This window comes from Camarhynchus parvulus, chromosome 1A (genome assembly GCF_901933205.1).
Source record: "Camarhynchus parvulus chromosome 1A, STF_HiC, whole genome shotgun sequence".
In the NCBI taxonomy this organism is placed as follows: domain Eukaryota; kingdom Metazoa; phylum Chordata; class Aves; order Passeriformes; family Thraupidae; genus Camarhynchus; species Camarhynchus parvulus.
Genome location: NC_044586.1, coordinates 37,010,763 through 37,029,908, shown reverse-complemented (window position 1 = coordinate 37,029,908; position 19,146 = coordinate 37,010,763). Strand labels below are relative to the sequence as shown.

General features: G+C 37.7%; 1 protein-coding gene across 8 annotated transcripts in view; it reads right to left on the bottom strand.

Moving 5' to 3' along the window:
• Window positions 1-19,146, bottom strand: part of GRIP1 (glutamate receptor interacting protein 1) — a 315,370-nt gene that overhangs the window by 75,289 nt on the left and 220,935 nt on the right. For all 8 annotated transcript variants that reach the window (XM_030961011.1, XM_030961017.1, XM_030961010.1 and 5 more), the window contains 5 exons: window positions 6,925-7,060; window positions 5,838-5,983; window positions 2,580-2,663; window positions 1,659-1,734; window positions 160-305 (listed from right to left, as the gene is read on the bottom strand). In XM_030961011.1, coding sequence (XP_030816871.1) covers window positions 160-305; window positions 1,659-1,734; window positions 2,580-2,663; window positions 5,838-5,983; window positions 6,925-7,060 — 588 coding nt within the window. The remainder of the gene's footprint in view (window positions 1-159; window positions 306-1,658; window positions 1,735-2,579; window positions 2,664-5,837; window positions 5,984-6,924; window positions 7,061-19,146) is intronic.

The window sequence follows — 19,146 nt, the reverse complement described above, 5'->3', positions numbered from 1 at the left end:
ATGAACCCAAGATTAATGATACAATGCAGAAGGGAATAGCAGCACTACTAGGAGCATAACAGGTCACAATCACTGCTAAAATAGCTCTTGGAGAACAGGCAGAGAAATATCACAGCTGGCTCCCAGCGTCACAGCCCCAGTTCCTACCCCAGGACCTACCCATCACCGAGACATCGTATTCCACCAGCAGAGTCGCCTCCTGCCCGCACTGCTTGAGAATGCTCATGGCTTCAGCATGCGTTGTTCCCAACAGCCGGATCCCATCCACACTCAGCAGCCTGTCCCCAGGTTTGATTGTGCCCTCTCTGGAGTGATAAAGGAGTGATCTTTGTTAGTGTAAGACAAATTGATGTGGAGATAGTACCATTTTTATGCAAAGCGATTCTCTCTCGCCCTCCCTGACATCCATCCCTCTTGCCTTAACACTTAACATTTACTTTGACAGCCAGAATGATCAGAGGGTGCAATGGAAAGGAAATTGCTTTAATTGGAAAAGTCAGTGACTGGAAAACAGCTTACCACACAGTGAAATAATCAAGTCACGTTAAATTGCATCTAAGTATAGCTTCTGCTCAACATATGCTTTCTTTCTACCTTGTCCACACAACTCTGTTTTCATACATATACAAACACATCCTCCTCCAATATTTTCTTAAAAATAAACATGAGGTGCAAACACATGGGTGCTGAAACAGATTGCAGAATATGAATGTCCATTTATTGATTTTCTTTAAAAATATCTTTTACTTGCATAATTCCATTTTTCCTTTCTGCCTACTTAGAAGTAATTCAGCTCTAAATCTAAAATGCTGTCTCCTAGGCATATCTCATAACCTATGCAGAATTATAACAAAACATTAAACACTAACACTGTCAACTTAAGAATAATGGGGAAAAACACGGAAACCAGGGAATGAGGGAGAGAAAAAAGTGTGGGAACAAAAGAAATGCTCTCTTGAAACATTTTCTTCTCAGTTTCCAAGGTTGAAAATGTCAACATAGGCTATAGATATCAATCTGCTTTAAAGAAACTGCCCTTTGAGTTTCTTTAATGGTTTAAGGACACAGATGCCATTTCTGAAAATACACTTCGTACATAAAAATAAAGTGAATATTCTTTCTTTATATTTATTTTTTTAATAAAAATAATGGTATTTTATACAAATATGGCCAATAACATAAACATAAATGTTCAGAAGTTTTCTAGGTAAAGTTATGTGTGACCTCACAAGCAGATATGTACAAACATCTTAACAGAACAATAAAACACTCAAACTGGTCACAGTATTATTCTGAACCGCAAGAGAAAAAGATTGTGGTGTTAGAGTATAGAAAGCACAATTAAGAGCTACATCAGTTGTCTGAAGAATGCAAAAAAATGTGCCCTGACCTATTGCAGGAATTTATCCTAATTATTTTAGGTGCAAGATTCTAAATTAAAGTTCACACACACCCTAACATGCTGACCCTCTATGGCTGCCCATTACTACTGCTGCAGTTATTATTATTTCTATTACAATAATTAAAGACAAACCCATGAATTTCAAAGGACTGTATTTAAATTCATCTGTTTCACTCAAAATCTTAACTTCTGTCCCAAATAATTCACCCTCCTCCATTTCTCTTTCACATGAACTCCAGAGAAAGATGAATTGTACCTGTCAGCAGGCCCTCCAGGTCTGACACATGTTATTACTACAGGACGAGATTTATTTCTGTCATCGTGTGCTCCACCTGGAAAGGAAAAAGCCAGAGAAAGTATACCTTCATTTTATGCTTTTTATGAAAGCTCATTTCCAAAAGGCAAGCCTACATCTTGTAGCATGCACCTTCACAGACGGGCTAAAAAAATGAAAAAAAATGCCAAGCTATTAATATGACCCTCCACTGAATTTTACGTAAATAAAATCAACTTACTCTATGTATAGATGAATCTTTAAAAACATTTATATGGAGGGACTCTTACTAAATGAGTATTTTTTTCTTAGAACCTTCACTCTGAAAATGTGATCTCAGTGTGAACAGCTTGTTCTGCAATGTTTGCAGCACAGAGAAAAAAACCCTGTATTTTATGTATACTGAGACTAATGAGTGATTACTAATAATTTATGTATTAAATAAAAAAGACATTTTCCCTGAAGAAAATAGTAATTCATTATTGGGGTATATTAATTAACAGCTGCATCTTTTTTTCTGTTCTCCAAGTCAATGATAATATTTTAGTTGTACAGTTCAGACTACCAGCAGTATTAATCAAATTTCATGTCTAATATATAGAAGTACTACATGTAAATTTTTTTAAGAACTATGATCTTCCTGGAGATTTCACTGGTAGCAGAATTTGGTGTTATGTGACCAGAGTTTGTCATGTTTCCTTGGCATAGCTGATTACTTACAATTCTTCCATAAACAAAAATTTGAGCACCTCATAAAAGCAACACATGAAAATATGGAAAATGTAATATATTGATTTTTACAAACTGTAAGACATAAATCTTGACATATTTCTGAGTGATCAAAAACTTATCACCTTTTTTTTAAACAAGAAAATAGAGAGTTCAAACTCAACAATAACTCACCTCTTATTACAAATCCAAAAGTGTTCCCCTCTTTATGTAAAGTAACTTCCACAGTTCTAAAGATGAGACCTGATCCTTGTACAGCTAAAAGAAAAAGAATACAAACCTTAATGGTTATTATTTTTCTAATTATACACACAGATTTACATCTTTTCTAATTTAAGATAGATATTGAGTCATGCAATTGGAAAGACTCAATTACAGGACAGACAGACTGAAAACCTGTAATAAAATAGAACTCATCCCCTTTTTGAGAGAATTTTGGGCTAGATATTTTGCAGAGTGACAATGGTTTGGAAAAAAGACACAGATGCATATAACAGTTGGGGAATTTGAGTCTTACTGTTTAAATTATGGCATAATTTTGCTTTTCTTATAGAAGAGTTCAAGAAAACATGGAAATACATAGTGAGGCAAAAATGACATGAAATTCTTAAGAGTACCCATTGAGCTTCTTGTTAAGTTACGAAAACATTTGCTTTTGTCACTTAGAGAGAAGACAAGATTTTTGGGGTGTTTCTCTGGTCTTAGGTTACTAGATTACAATGCATAATGCATTTTATTATCAAAAGGACTTTTTTTTTTCTTTTTCAAAATGTAACATGCTCCCTTATAATTGGTGTTAATAAAAAGTTCTTTAGCTTCTAGCTGAGTCCGTATTTTCTCTGGAAGTACTAAAGAACTGGCGTACAGCTGGACTAGGAGGTGAGAAGCCTAATGCACAGACTAATGCATTTGGGTGTGATAATCCACTTTACAGAATTTGAAACCACTGCTGTTAAGAGACCAGCAGACAGTTTGCTATTAGCTTTTACAGGAAAAGCTTTGGCAGGGTCTAAGAACTCTATTTTCTAATGGGAAAAGGACTCTGTGCAAAATCACATGGACTCACACCTTCCACTCAAGTACTGCAAACAGTACAAACGCACATAAAATTAAAAAAAAACCAAAACCAAACCAACCCAGCTCTATAAAATACAACTTCTGTGAGCAGCAGAACTAATGAAAACTTGTGTCATTTAATGTTCCTGCCTACAATAACCAGAGTTTCCCTGTCAGGATACCCTGAGGGGGCAAGGGATGCCACAGGCTACCCTGTGTGTGCTGCCAGCCATGAAAGGCATCAGGAAGAGAAGAGGGCCCTCAGTGCTCTCTGCCCCTCTCTCTGTCTCTCTGGGGACTCACCTGCTCCCAGCTCACTCAGGTGTTTATTTCCAGGAGATGTACTGTATGTAATGTACTTTTTTGGGAGTTTTTCAGTCCCTATTAAAAAAGTTACTGCAGGGAACTAGGAGAACCATCCAGTGAAATTACAAAAATCTCAATTTCTTAGGAAAACAGGTGAAAGATGGCCCTCCAGAGCACTGCTGTGTCTTGTAGTAATTCCTGCTACAGTTTGAAGATCACGACTGTGTTACTGAGTCCATGTAGTTGTTTCCTTTTCAGTTAGAAACGTTTTACTGACGAAAAAAAATTATAAGGAGAAGACAACTGCTGCTTTCATTCCTATTGACAGAAAGTGGCCTTGCATGTAGCTCATGATGAATCCACACTTCCCCATTTGTTTGGTGTGGCCTGTAACTTCCACTGGGGAGAGGTAAAACCCACAGCTCAGCAGTGAAGAATGGCAGCAGCATCCTTCCACTTGGGCACAGCCACTCAGGTGGCTGTCCTTGCACCCCAGCCTCAGCCTGCTGTGGGAAAAAGTTGCTTAATCCTTTCCAACAAGGAAAGGCAGATGTGTGGCTGAGGCTCTCTTCACAGACAGCAGCAGGCACAACTCTCTCCCAGGATTTTCCTGGGGAAGGCAGTGAGAAGCTCAGAGAAGAAGAGAAAACAATTCTTATCTCTATTCACTGCTCCTGTTGTTTTTGCATATGTGGAATGTGTTATGGAGATTGTTTACCCAAAGCAATTTGTTAATTGGACACCAGTGAAAGTTGTTTTGATTCCTTGGCCAGTTGAGTCAAAGCTGTGTCCTGACTGTCTCTAGACACTCATGGGTTTTTCTTTAGTATCTTTGTAGTATAGTATCTCTTTAGTATATAATGTAGTATAGTACTAGTGTAATATAGTACAGCTTAATAAAGCAATTATTCAGCCTTCTGAAATCATAGAGCACATTATTCCCTACATTAGAGCCACCCTACATCAATAGACACGGGGCAGGCACCGCTCACCTTCCAGTTTTAAACACTGAGGTGGCTCGTGCTGAAAACAGCAGCTGGACCCTCCTGCTGTGAACACTTCAGAAATGGAAGGAAGCACTAGGGAGTGGTATTACTAGTGCTCAGCCAAATTTAATCCATCATTATTAAATGACTGACATATTCTGGCTCTGAAACTGTGGCAGTCCTCTGCCTGAGGGAGCAAGCATGGGAACAACAGTAGAATTTCATTATGTATGGGGCTAGGAAGGAAGTGCCAGGGCTTCTCCACATGACTACTGGAAAACTTTATTGTTTAACAAAAGCAGCTTGCTCGCTAGTAGTTCATGGAAACAACTAGTCTGCTAATTATCTCCAACTTTATCATCTATGCTTGTATGAAGAGGCTGGAAATTCCAAGGACTTAAAGAGAAAGTTACAAATGCTGCTGTAATTTAGCGTGTCAAAATCCAGTCTCAGTGAACAAGCGTGGCACATTGCTAAAAGAGGATGAAAACCAAAGAAAGCTCAGTTGAATAAATGCAAAACAAATAATGCTGGTGAAAGAACTACATCTGCAGCAAACTCTGAACTCAGCTGATTAATTCAGATACTGTGCTTCAGAACATAAAGTTCCCTTTCCACAAGCAAACACTAATCAACAGAGGACATTCAAAAAATTTTAATGTGCTTGTCAGGAGGTTCAAAAAATCCCAAATACGTAACTAGACTAATCCTCCAGCTGCTAGAAAGCAGGGGAGAAGTTCATCAGTTTCTGAGCAAAAATCCCCAAACAAAACCCAACCAACACCAACCAACCAAAAACCAACCCTCACCCCCAGAAAACCAAAAAACCAACAAAAAGCAGAGATTGGTAACTCTGCTCTGTTGTTGGTGAGATTTCTGCTTCTAAAGCATCTGAGAGCATCCCCCTGTACTGCCAGTTCTTTTGTACTGCTTCAACGTTCTGTGATAAGCCACAGGAAAAAACAGAATTAAGAAAATTAAAAAACAACCACTACTAAAATGACTACTACTAACCATGCCCATCTTACTGTTGACTACATCTGCTGTTCTACATAGGCTTTCATTTTGCTCTGCAAATACTTACAGACTGGAGGCAGCTCATACTCCACTTCTAACACAACCCTTTCACCAACATTCTTGAGCAGGCTGATGATCTCATCATGGCGAAATTTGGTCAGGTTGATTCCATTCACAGATTTGATGTAGTCCCCTACATCCAGCTGGTCACTCCTAGGGAAAAGTACGTATTTCCTTTGTGAAAGACAGATCTGATGAACCAAACTAAATCCTTTAAATTACTGTTTAGTAATGGTAAGAATTTTTTTCCATGAATCTAGATTAAAACAAGTTGATATTTCTAACAGAAAGTGGCATTTTAAGATGTTAATCTACTCTAGCTCGTTAAATATTAAAATAAGAACATTGTTGCATTATTCATTCCTGAGGTACAAAACCAGCCCTACAATAAAGGAGCTGGATGATTTGACTGGTTTGGGCATAGGATCTTGGAAGCCATCTTCATATCTCCATCCTTGTCTCTCTCTTTGGGAAATGTCCAAAAAATATTTTTTTTGGACATTGGTTGCCTTCATAGCTAACATATCAAGAGGAGATGGGCCAAGACCAAAAGCATATGTTCTACTCAGTTACTTGGAATGATTTACCTCAACCCTTATCTTTTGACTTGTCTCACTGATGATTAAAAGCCTTTTTTCTTTCCACTGTAGTAGTAAGCAAGGTACCTATCACTTTAGAGTCTTTTTAATCCCAAAGCTACCAAATGAAGAATTAAAAAAAGAATAAAATTATGGTAGCACTATCATTATTTTTTTCCCTTTTGTTTTTTTCCCCTCAGTATGTTATGCTACTTTTTTCAAATTTTTTCTTCAAAGAACAAAAAACCCCAGAAATAAAACATACATAATTTAGAAGAAATACCATGAGTATTATGACAACTTTCAAAGATTTCATGGGTATTTCCAGTTTCTATCAAAGTAGCCTTGAGCAAAAAGAAGGACCAGCTGTTGCCATTTCCCCGAGGTTCTCCAGTGTGATGGGCTGCCATTATAGATGCATCAGTCACATATTTTTTAGGTGACCTTTCTGAAGCAGTATGTATTTCTGAGGCAATCACATATTATAAAGCATTTTGCAGCTTGAGATGCGGTTACCTCGCAGCGATTCCTCCCTGACGAAGGTTAGATACTCTTGGTCTCCCATCCTTGTCAATACCACCCGATACTGTGAGCCCTAGGGTGGTGCCTTCTTTTTTCATTAATTCAACTATTGTTGAGCCCTTGAATTCCTCTGTTGAAAGAAAATGATTCATATTATTAAAATTTAAGTAGTAACACAGATGTTGCCTTTCCAATGTCACCTTCTTCCCAAGAAAATCATTCTGTGTTAGTAAGAAATAACAAGTACATCTGGAGATTTTTTTATTACAATTTACAAGTTCTGTCCACAAGGCTCTGCATATAGATAAATCTTGAGCCATATGTTCTGTAAAAGGTTATTAAAAACGACACCAATGTGCTAGTATACTATACAGAGCCCACAAATATGAAGTCTGGGAACACTTATAACTAAAGATAGTTGTTTCTCATTTTAAAAAAGCTATCTTTCCTCATTTTCTGCTCCCTACCTCTGACCTCTGAGCTTTATAATGCACTTCAACTGATTAAACAGAAGGGTAAACCACACAATGAACTATAATTTTAGGTTCAGACTCACTATGAGGCCACAAGGAGATGTCAGTGTTAATAGAAAATTGAATATAGCAAGAATCCAGACAGAGATACATCAGATCTTACACAGTTTTATTCCTTATTTTTACATAAATACAGCTCCACTGTAACTCTCTGCAATTTCTGCAGAACAGGTATAAAGTAAGTGAAGGGCTTTCACTGTGATTAAGTGTATATAAAATTTCCCTCACATGCTAAAACACCTTCTTCTGCAGTTTCTTCATTCTTGGAAAATGGTAAGTTAATTCTACAGACAACAAAGGCAGGCCACATATAGCAAAAGGCCTCAGACGTTCAAAGAGATGTCCTTATTGCACATGGGTGGACAAGGTAACCTACATATGCAGTTTCAGCAGGACTGCAACTCTTTGGAAAGCCACATGTCCACTGTTTGCAGTCAGGGAAGACCTAGTAAAACCATCAGCTGCCCAGGTATTCTGGAAAAATACATGAAATCCTAAAGATCCTGGAAAATCCTGAAAGGACAATCCATCTGAGGATCCTCCTTTTCAGTACTAATATGCAGCTTTTGGGTGAATTGATCAGATACAAACATCAAATATTCACTGTAAACAAACAGTATGTCTGCACTGCATCAGCAAGTTTGCTGTGGTAGCATGAGATTTAAAGATGAAAAGCCTCCCAAAAACCAAGCAAGGTCCTTGTATATATTCAAATGTTCACCAGTAAGTGTAGAAGTAGCACTATTCAAATAGCAACAAGGCTCTATCAAGATCATTCCACATGACTGAGCAGATGACGCAACACATTTTCACCTTATAATGAAGAGCTGCTGCCCTTAACAAGAATGGTCAAACCAACACCCTTAACTCTGTATTTGAGGAAATGGAGGCAGATTAAGGAAATCATTCAGAAGAGACTCCAGTCCTGGTGCACAGGCTTGTAATCCTTGGTAGTACTTCTAATAGGATTAGCTGCTGAATCTTTTTCTGATGTGGCATCAGCCTGTGCTCCTGCTCATTTCTAGGTGTCTGACAGGTCCAACTGATGATGACCTCACTTCAGTTATTCACATTATAACCATTATACAGCATGCCTGGACAAGAATTCCTCTATGCTTATAAAGCTTCTACTACAACAAAATTCTGCAATGCATTCAGCAACCCAGGTTGTCAGAAGCAGACAGCAGCACAGCTAACTGGTGCATTCTCCAACTTGGCTGACATCAAACCACCATTTGGTACCATCTGGAAGCTGTTGAGCTCCCATAATGTTTGCTCACATCTGGCCTTTTTGACAGTTCAGAAAGAACACATGTGATTACCTGCCTCTGAACATGCAGACATGTTGCATAGCTGTAGAGATGCTATGGACCAAAATGCTGCTTTCAGTTTTATAAAAACCTGTAAGTATTCATAATGAATACAAGAGTTAGTCACAGTACTTACTGCCGCTGAAGATAATGTACATTGGCACCCATGATGCAACCTCAGGTGCTGTGCCAGTGTGTGACACGTGTTTATTCAGGGCTTACTCAAGCACGGGATCTGAGTCCAAAGGAAAATTCCCCTCCCTTCCCTCCTCCCAGACTGAATCCTTCCTTTTAATTCTCAGTAGTACAATCTGACTTTTAATAACCATCTAAGATTTTTTTTAAACAAACACTTTGCCACAATGCATATACAGGACATAAACAATGCACTGCACTACAACGCAATGCCTAATCTTTTCCCATAGCATAATATTGCCATGTGTTTTGATCTTTTACATAGGTTCTGAGATTGCAATCCAATGCTGGGCAATACTCTGCTGTCCAAAGGATTATCATCTGTGGAACAGATGATCCAAGCAGCATTTTAAGCAGGCTAACAATTATACAATTCCCTTCAACTACTGGTATGGAAAGTGATGACCAGGCTTGTTCCTTCTCACCATCTATTATGACAAATTTCTGTTTGCCTCTGCCAACAGGACAACGACTTCTAGGCACTCTTCCCTGGTAGGCAGGAGGGAAAAATGCACCAGCACTGTAAGGGAGGGGTGGTGTGAAGTGCTCCTTGCACACTGACAAATAAGGTCATCTAGGCATGCACAGTAGTTTCATTAGGTTTGCTGCTCTGAAAGATTTTGTAGCTTTTGTTGTACATAATCATATCAGGAAGAAATTAAACTACCTAAGCTGGTTTTGCTTATAAGAGACTGTTATCCCTGCAAGTGATCTGAACCAGGCCCATTTGATACCCTCATCATTCTGGTTTTCATCTTTGCTTTCTTAAATCACACATGATTACTGTTCTTATAATGCTATATATGACATGCTTACTCATCTGCATTGCTTTGGCATTATTATTACAGACTAATCCCCACTGGAGTATTATTGAAATGCTCAATATCAGAACAACCCTGGGACTTCATTTCCAATCCAACACACAACCACATCTGTACATGCTATTCCCCAACTAATGCAAGGTCAGCCTCCTTTCTTAGTTAAGGCAATGCTGTGTTATAATTTAAGGGTAAAAAATCAAACTACTTCAAATCACCTCACTCATAATTCATTACTTATGCCAACCAGCAAGCTCCTAATTAGTTAGAAGTCTCTGGAGTCTGTTCTTTCCTACGTGCACTCCCACACGGATAATAATATTAGCATAGTCAGCATCTGAAGGGAAAGCACAGAAGTTATTTCCAGACTTCTTATGAACTCACACTTGGACTTGCCTTCCCTCAGCCTGTGGAGGGAAGGGTCTTGGGACTGCCTCAGGACTTCCATCGCTTCCTGCTGTTGCAAGGACAATCCTGGGTACATGCCTGTCCATGCTGCACTCCACAGCTTTCTTGGCATCCACCTGCCTCTGGCATGGGGCTCAGGAATCCCACTGCATCATGGAAATGGCTCGGCAAGGGGAGCAAAACCAGGCACACTTCTACACACAAGCAGACATAAGACGAAAAAAAAAGGTTTCTGCTCCAAAGAGCTTCCTTTAGATCTCCAGTTCTGTAAGCAGGAGCATACACAGCAGCTGAATTCTACAGAAAACATTACACTGCTGCTGTTTTCTCAGTTGCTGCTCTGGATGCTTCTCTCAGGCTTGCTGTTGCAATATCCTGACTGTGTGTGCCTGACTTGCAGCTGGGTCAGCTGGTGCATTAACACGGTGATCTGCCCTGCAGACTGGAGGACTACAGGGATACTCAATGTAGCACAAGAAAGCTTCAAAGATAAAGCTGATGCTCAAATTCTAGACTGGGTAAATCTTACTGTGAGAGGATGAATACATGGAACAACTTGCAGGTAGGTAAAATTGAAGAAACACCATGACCAATTTTTCTTCAATAATAATAGAAACATAGTAAAGCTTCCAGTATTTTATACATGAGCAGACTTCTTGTCCTTTTCTACTCTTTGGTGTATATAAATAATACCTTTCAATAAGTAAACAGCATGGAAAATAAATTCTCATGAGACTTATGATCCTGGAGTATAATCATTTCTTCAAAAAGAAAACAATACTAAATCATAGAAGAGATTTTTTCACAGAAAAATATTTGAAAGCTGAGAGAACCCTTAGTCAAAATTATTATCATTTATTTTCTAAATTACTACAATTTTATATCTTAATGTACATATTAAAGAAAAAATCAAAAACATGTGCCTTCATTTCAGATATTGAGGCCCTTCTGTGAAAATTTCATTTTAAAATCCAAAAAAATGTCTAAAATCTACACAATCAGGTCAAGTGCTTGCTTCTATTCTCCACCTAGTGAATAAGTTTAAGTGCAGCTGGAACAGCTGCATAAATGAAACTGAACATAAAAGTAAAAAACCCCAAACTTGCTGTTACTGACATTTTCCTACTGAAACCATATATAATTAAAAAGTAAGTAATTGGTAAGTTTGCTGAAAATATAGTGAATGCTGTCCTGGAATGGATTTTCCCTTGTATGTCAGGAGAAATTCTGCAGAGAAAACATTTTGCTTTACATCCCAGTAGGTATCTCCTAGCTTAATAAGAAATCACATAAAGATAAAGTCAGTTCTTTGGGAACAGATAGCAGTTTGTTTTAGTGGAGACATCACATTTACTCAGTGTTTCAAGTCCTCTGGGTATGTGTATTTCTCTTAGCGTGACAAGAAGGACGTCAAGAGATGATGAACAGTCCATTCCTTGTTGCCCTTTTCCTGACTGGCTGTCACTAACTTCTAAACCACCTAAATTTCTATCAAAAACAAACAAAACCACATCACTGAGGGGAGTCTGAAGACGTGAAGCTGGTCACAGTCTGCCCTATGGCCTCCCCTCCATCCTGTGGAGGGACAGTCACCAAACCAGTCCCAGTTCAGAAGCAAGCCACCCACAGTGGAAGACAAACTGGTACAAGGTGCAGCAGAGCACATCTACAAGGCACAACATACTGCACTTACCAAAAACACTGCAAATTTAGAACACTGCCAGTGCAGACTACCTTGGGTCAGCAGCCAGGTTAATCTGTATAAATCTGTACAGGTGAAATGTTGTACCATTTTCAGTGAAAGCAAAGGAAATAGGCAAGGCTAAGACACTTGCAAAAAACTGTCTAAAACAGATTCAGTTTACACTGACACCTGTTCTGGTTGTGTACGAGGCATTAGATGATCTCCTTTTTATATATATATGTATTTTTTTTAGCTATAAGAGCATCTACAAGATGACTTTGCCATTGCAAAAATATTACCTAAAATCCAAATACCTTCCACCAGTGCTTATCAACTAGAAAAAGTTTGCCTAGCCTAGGCATGACACAGAAAAGGAAATAAGGGTATTTTGTGATCCATCATAAGCAGTGATATACAGGACATAGTCACATAATTCACTGAAAACACCAGGCCTGCAGGACACAGCAGCACAGTTCATACCCGGGTTCATTGGCTGCCTGTCTAAAATGAGCTTAGCTCTTGTGCTATTTGGTTTTGGGTACATTTTTCATATTCACAGAACCCTTGGCAGCCAACACTCTCTAAATCCCAACTGAGGCATTCAACAAAGGAGGTCTTCAATTTAACCACAAAGGTAAGCATTATATTTTAAATTCTGTTTCTAACTAAAATATCAGAATTTAATACAAATATCCCAAGCCTGAAAATCAAATAACCACTAGAAAGCCAGCTGCAGACAAAAAAAAGAGGCTCTTAATTCTTAATGAAAGAACCTCACAAATTTCTTAACAGAAGAGTATTGAAAGAAACATATATTGACACCATTATCAATGCACACTGCAATAACTTCACTAATTACATTTCAGGAATGAACAATGACTGAAGTAAACCATTATTACCTTCCCAGAGCTTAACATTTGCATCCCACAGCCTACAATGCAGCCCCAGTGCTTCTCCAGCAGCAGCACAGCCGTGCTACCAATGGCAAATGCACAAAGCACAACATCCTGCTTGCGTCTGAATCCTGTCCTTGTAGACAGGAGTAGTGGAGAACATTCTCCAGAAAATGAAAATAAGTGTGGCATGGTGTAAAATCAGTTTTCACATTAAAGAAGCTTCACACAGAAAAGACAAGGATGATCTCTGTAAAGTCAAATTACAGAGGATGGCTTCATATGAGGGTGCAAAAAAAAGCGGCTTTTAACTTAGAGGAAAAAGTGGTCCATGGCAGCAGCTGTATACGAGGCAGAGAGATTTCTCCAGGTTAACTGTGGCAGATATGTAGACTAAAACAAGAGATGGATGGCCACATGTCTAGATGCTTTTTCAAGCCAGACTAGTGCTGATGAGGGAACAACAGGCTTTTTGGTCCTCTGGATAGTCCTGCTTGTAAAAATTCCACACTGAAAGCATTTTCAAGCATGGTTTTTTTTTTTTGGTTTTTGGTTTTTTCCTTGTGTTCGCAATTGAATTGCACAATAGTGCCAGAAAACAAAATGAGAACACGTGTTGATACTCCAAATCCTCCCAAATATTCCAAGTCCTATCAGCCTAAAATTATTCACAACATTAATTTGACAGATATTGTGCAAAGAGACCAACTTGAGTTATCTTAATACAGATGATGGCATCTGATTCTTCTAAGAGATGAGTCTATTAGGAATTTTTGTCAGTGAACAATTCTGAATTCTTTTCTCTGTACTTTTTTTTTCTCTACATCAAGGATTGGAAAAATCAGGCTAAACACAATCATTCCCTATTTATAACCCCTAAGCAGAGGAATTCAACTGGAGGAAAAACTATTTTAAAAAATTATAAAACATCAAAACATTTAGCTTCAGTAAATATGAATACTTCAATATATTACTGTAAGAATACCCAGATTTAGTTAAATTACAACAATAAAACTTTTTCTTGTATTATTACTTACAAAAAGAAAAATTATCCCTCATATGCCACCTTGTTGTAGGGTTGGAATAAAGATGCAGTGCAAACTACAACTTGCTCAATGATACAGTCTAGTGAAAGTACATTTATTCCTTAAACTAGCTGGGAAGTTCTAGTGTTTTCATCAATGGTTCTCTTTTAGAGAAAACCTACATGTATCAACACTGTCCATTGATCACTTGAAAATCTGCAACCATCAACTTCCTTATCTTCAGATGAGGACCAGCTCCACCCTGAGGCACTTGCTATGTTTCAGAAAGTTCAAGCCTTTTTTTTTTTCCTCATTATCTATGATGGCAGTCAAATTCCTGAACATCTGTTGGGTCCAGAGCAGCTCACTAAACTGTCAAGGTGGAGCTTTATTTAGCAAAGACATTGGAAGGTAAAAATGAGCACAGTGATGAAGGACTTGATGATCTCAACCTTCAACTCTTCAGCAGATATTGCAGGGCTTTCCAGAGCTCAAACTTCCATGCTTCCACACCACATCATTGCTAGCTTGGGTGTGGAATGGGTAGTACAAGGTACTTCCAAGCTGAAGGTTATGCCTGTAGTTATCCCAGATTTGTATCTCCCACATGATACAAGTATCTCCTTTTGAAAAGGAGATTCTGATCACACAATAAGCAACAAAATTTTAAACTCAAGAATGGCTTGTGCATCAGCAGCGTGACCCTGATCTCCTCTGCTTGTCTCTGCTGACAGTAGTGATGAAGAAAGGACAGACCCCCATGACATTAGTCGTTTCTACATTTCTGTCTGAATGGGATAGAGGCTTCATTAACCCTCCTTCACTAGTAGAAACCCTACTGTGCAGAACAGCACAGAACTTCAAGACTAATTTAGACTTATAGAACTTCTTCCCATAATTCTGATGAATTCACCTCCAACTTTCTCTTAATTTCTTTTTAATGAGAAATTAACACCAAGAGAACTCTTGATAATTTGTGTTTCTTTACACTGATGTGTCACTACTCAGAAAAACACAGCCTAACTGTTGGCAGTTTCTCTGCCTTCTACAGTTACCAAAATGGATCAGGCTGGATTGATTACAGGACTGATTGCACTTTTGCATTTCAAAGCAGGAAAGAACCACTGAAAACAATTCTCACCCTCATCACCTGAGTGAGACAAGCAGAGAAACTTGATATGGTGGTATCTCCATAGATATCTCTATAGATTACCTTTTAGAAAGATATCCAGTGTGGCTTTGAAAGCTTTGAAAGTGATGAAAACTGCTACATGTGTAGATAATGTCTATCTGATTTGGGAGTAGACAAACCTTCAAGCCAAAGATCTCATTATAGTACCATTATTACATTCAGGATATCCCTTCAGATGCAGAACTGTGACCTCTGATCAAATCTGCTCCTAATCTTTTTTTTCCCTTTTAGATTAAGAACTGTCTGAACTGCATAGGTTTTGCTATTTAAGACATGGTTTGACACAATGTTTTAACATCCTTGTTGCTACCAGGTACATTTTAGCAACAGTTTCATTAAATCACATTTCTCCATTTGAGCTGTCATTTATTTTTCCTGACATACCTTGCATTGCCTCTTATGACCTACAGTTGCTGTATAATGTAATATATTAGTTAACACAAGACAGTGGTTTTCCTTTTTATGACATGGAGCTAGATCATTAGTGTCATGGCAAAGCCAAAGCAGTAAGGATAAGAAAAGGATATAGTAATGGTGTCACTCCTGTTTAGAAAAACTATCGTTCATATTCAAATAGCATTTAAATAGTATCATTTGTATTCAAATAGTGGGTAGTGAATTTTCAAATATTTGAAATTTGGAGAATGGGACTACATAACTTTTTGTAGTACATAGATTAAGGAACAGATGCTTAAGTTTTTAGGGCTCATGTACGTAAATGATTGTAGAACAAATACACCTGAATGATATGCACACCCTGTCTTTCTATTTGGTAGTATTGAAGGAGACTCAGCATGACAAAAGGGTTTAGGGTTTATCAAAGTTTCTGTGTAGAAGATCAGGCTATTCTTGAGAAAATGAGATAAGGATGACAAAAATGAGAAATATGGAAATTGTGAGTGAATGCTTCCCACACATTTTACCTTTTGTCCTTTGTGCTCAGTGACTGCTGATATCTTTACGGTTTGCTTACTCTCCACCTTTGTGGAAAACCCCAACCCAGAAATGCTGACCTCTGGAAGATGGTAGCTCAAAATCAGGCTGGATGAATGCATTGCTACAAATGGTTTAAAAAGTGATCTGTCAATGACTCATTCTTTTTGCATACTTCAATCTGATATAAAACTGAAGTTACAAGGATGGCTTAGGGGGCAATTTAATATGCAACCTAACAAACAGGATGTACTGGTTTTTTAGTGGATTTTTATAGAAAAAAAAAGTGCCCGTGTCAAAAGGATTATTAACCTACTCAATATTCAAGATGAAGAAAAAAATACAGTTAAAGCCAATGGAAAAGGAGGGTTAAAGAACTGCAAAATAAGCTACTGGCTTATATTAAAATTTACCAAATCACAGAAATAGTGATGACTTTAGATGTCAATAAGCATTTAAGATCTACAAGAATTTACTATTCCTGTAAAGTAAGTGTGCCAACATGGAGGGAAAAAGGAGAAAAAAGAATAGGAATAATTCAGGCATTTCTGAGTTGCTAACCTGTGCTCTGGAACTCTCTAATCAATCTCTGTGCTTATTCCCTGAAGTTTAATGTATACATAATGAACTAATGGCAAAGAGGGATGAAGACAGATGCCTTCATTTGCATGAACTAGCTTATTAGATAGCCAAGCTTGCTGAACAAATCACTGCAGTGAAACAGTAAAATACCCAGCTGCAAGAATCTACCTATGTGATTTCTTTTTTCATCTAAATTGTCACCATATCCCATTAAATTAGCATGGAAACTGAGATGGCATCATATTAGCACATAGTGACATTGCACACACTAGCCTGTGAGACAATAGGAATATTTCACATCTGCAGGTCACTTCAAGAAGGTGTTTGCAGGTTTTTGTAAAAATGTGAATGTGACATCAACATAAGAGGCTTATATTATTCCAGAGCAGTCTCATTATTATATATAGGAAAAAGACTTTCCTCTGTCCAAAATATGATCTAAGTTTCACAGGAAAGTTTTTTGGCTTTTCTTTCAACATTTACTCTCCAGAAACCTTGGGTGAAAAGGGACAAAGATTACATCTTACCTTCCTCTCCAAAAACATTAAGACTTCCTAACTGTATATTCTGGTTCACCTCTACTTCAAAACCACATCTTGTCTGTTGAGTTTATTGCAACGTCCTTCTCTTCTTTCAGTGATCAACAGTTTAAAACAGACAGGAAAATGTTTATATGGATTGAAGAAATAGCTAAAATCTTCAAATAGACTGAAACAGATAAAGATTCAGCTAAACAGTACTACCTGAAGACTTCAATGACATCTTTTACTCCAAGTACAGTGCAATGTACAGAATCTCAATAAGGATGCAAATGAGGAAACTGCTAACACAACTCAAAGCATGCTTGTTGAAAATACTTCCTTTAAAGTAAGATTGTCTGTGAAAAAGAGCTGACTCTTAATAAAGGTGATGCTCAAACAGAAGGAAACTGCAGCATGAGAGCACTTCTTCAGGTGGCTGACTCCATGCAAACAATTCACAAGATGGGTTTGTCTCTGTTTTTTCCTCCTCTGCTTTTAAAGGATATACTGCTAGCATTTTTAAAGAAAATATTTAAATTCTAAATTATTTTAAATGTACAAAAATCGCTTAAGGAACTTAGCAGGCCTTTCTCAATACAGAGGCTTCAGCATAGAGATCTTCCACTACCATTGAGAGTAAAATTTGCTAATCAGACCTAGGAAAAAAAGTTATGGAATTGTTACATTTCATATGGTTCCAGGTTGGTATAAAACTTTGCTAAGTTACACAAACAAGGGCATTCTGAAATTTTTTTCTTCTCCACATAAATCAATATGTGATGTTTTTGAAATAAACAAACTTCTGCTCCCTGTGGTCTTACAAAATGTCGGTAAGACAGTCTTTGCTCCAGTTTTCTTCCCCTTCTCGTTTTAACAATGGTTGCAACAGGTTGGTACACTCACAATATTTTCCTTAGTGAAGACCCAGAGCTTATGATGGAGATAGAGATAATCAGCCTAATGTTAGCTGCTACAATCTCATAAGACTATTTGGTATGGATTTGAGTTTATAATGCTTAATTTTAAGTATATATGCATTAGAAAAAAATACAAGATGATGCCCTGACATCTTCTGATTCCCATGTTTTGACTACTGGTCAATGATAATTTTATAGGGTAGCAGATATATTAAAATTTGCAGTGGATCAACAAATAAAATGTTCTAGTCTCTACTCCAATTTTATACATAGAGAAAACTGGGACTATAAAATGTATTTACAACTTGTCAAAAATACTCCAATTTCCCTAGTACTATTAACACAGGCCATGGAAAGCACATCTTACCATACATTATAATCATATCCAGCTATCATCCTCGTTGGCTAGCACTTAAACTAGACTGACCTAAACAGCTTTCCTGTCATTTTCTGTGGTGTTTAAGTAAGTCAAGCTTCGAGATTGGATAGACATCCCCATCCATTATATGCTCTCTATTGCACCATTACCTTTGGTTAGCGGCCCCTTGGCTTTTAATGGCTTCATCAGTTACATACCATCCTTACCATAAAATTGCAAAAGGTCCTTACTAGGTATCTGGGTTTGTAGCTAAAAATTTGTAATGACTTTCAAATATATTTGTTAAACTTTCAATTTCAGAAATAAATCTGAAATCTTTCTGAAAGAGAACACTTTTAGTCCCATGTGAATATGTTAAATACAAGTTATTTAGAAATTATTAACTGTACTACAGCATTTTTATTCTTGATAGATTTATTCCGTTTTGTTGTAGTCTTGGCATAATGGCATGATTTTCCTGTATGACCTCTATCAATTTTTACTTCTCACTTTCTTCTACAGAAGCAATATTTTGGGGTTCAAGAGTCACACTGTGTTATCAGGTATGATCACTCATCATTTGGCAGTGAGATCTAAAATTCAGCTCTAACATGTCTCATTTGTCTATGACATTGTGTCTTTAGTATCTCAAAGGTCAGTGCTCATTTTCTATATCATTTATCCAACAAGTATTCAGGGTCACAGTGTCACCTAATATATGAGGAAGGTCTTGGCAGAATCTTGTCTCACAGTTAACTATTAAGCTGGGCTCGTTTTGCTTCACCAATAAAATCAATTAGCATTGAAGACTGACATTTGTTCCTGCTTGGATTGATATCCACAGCAT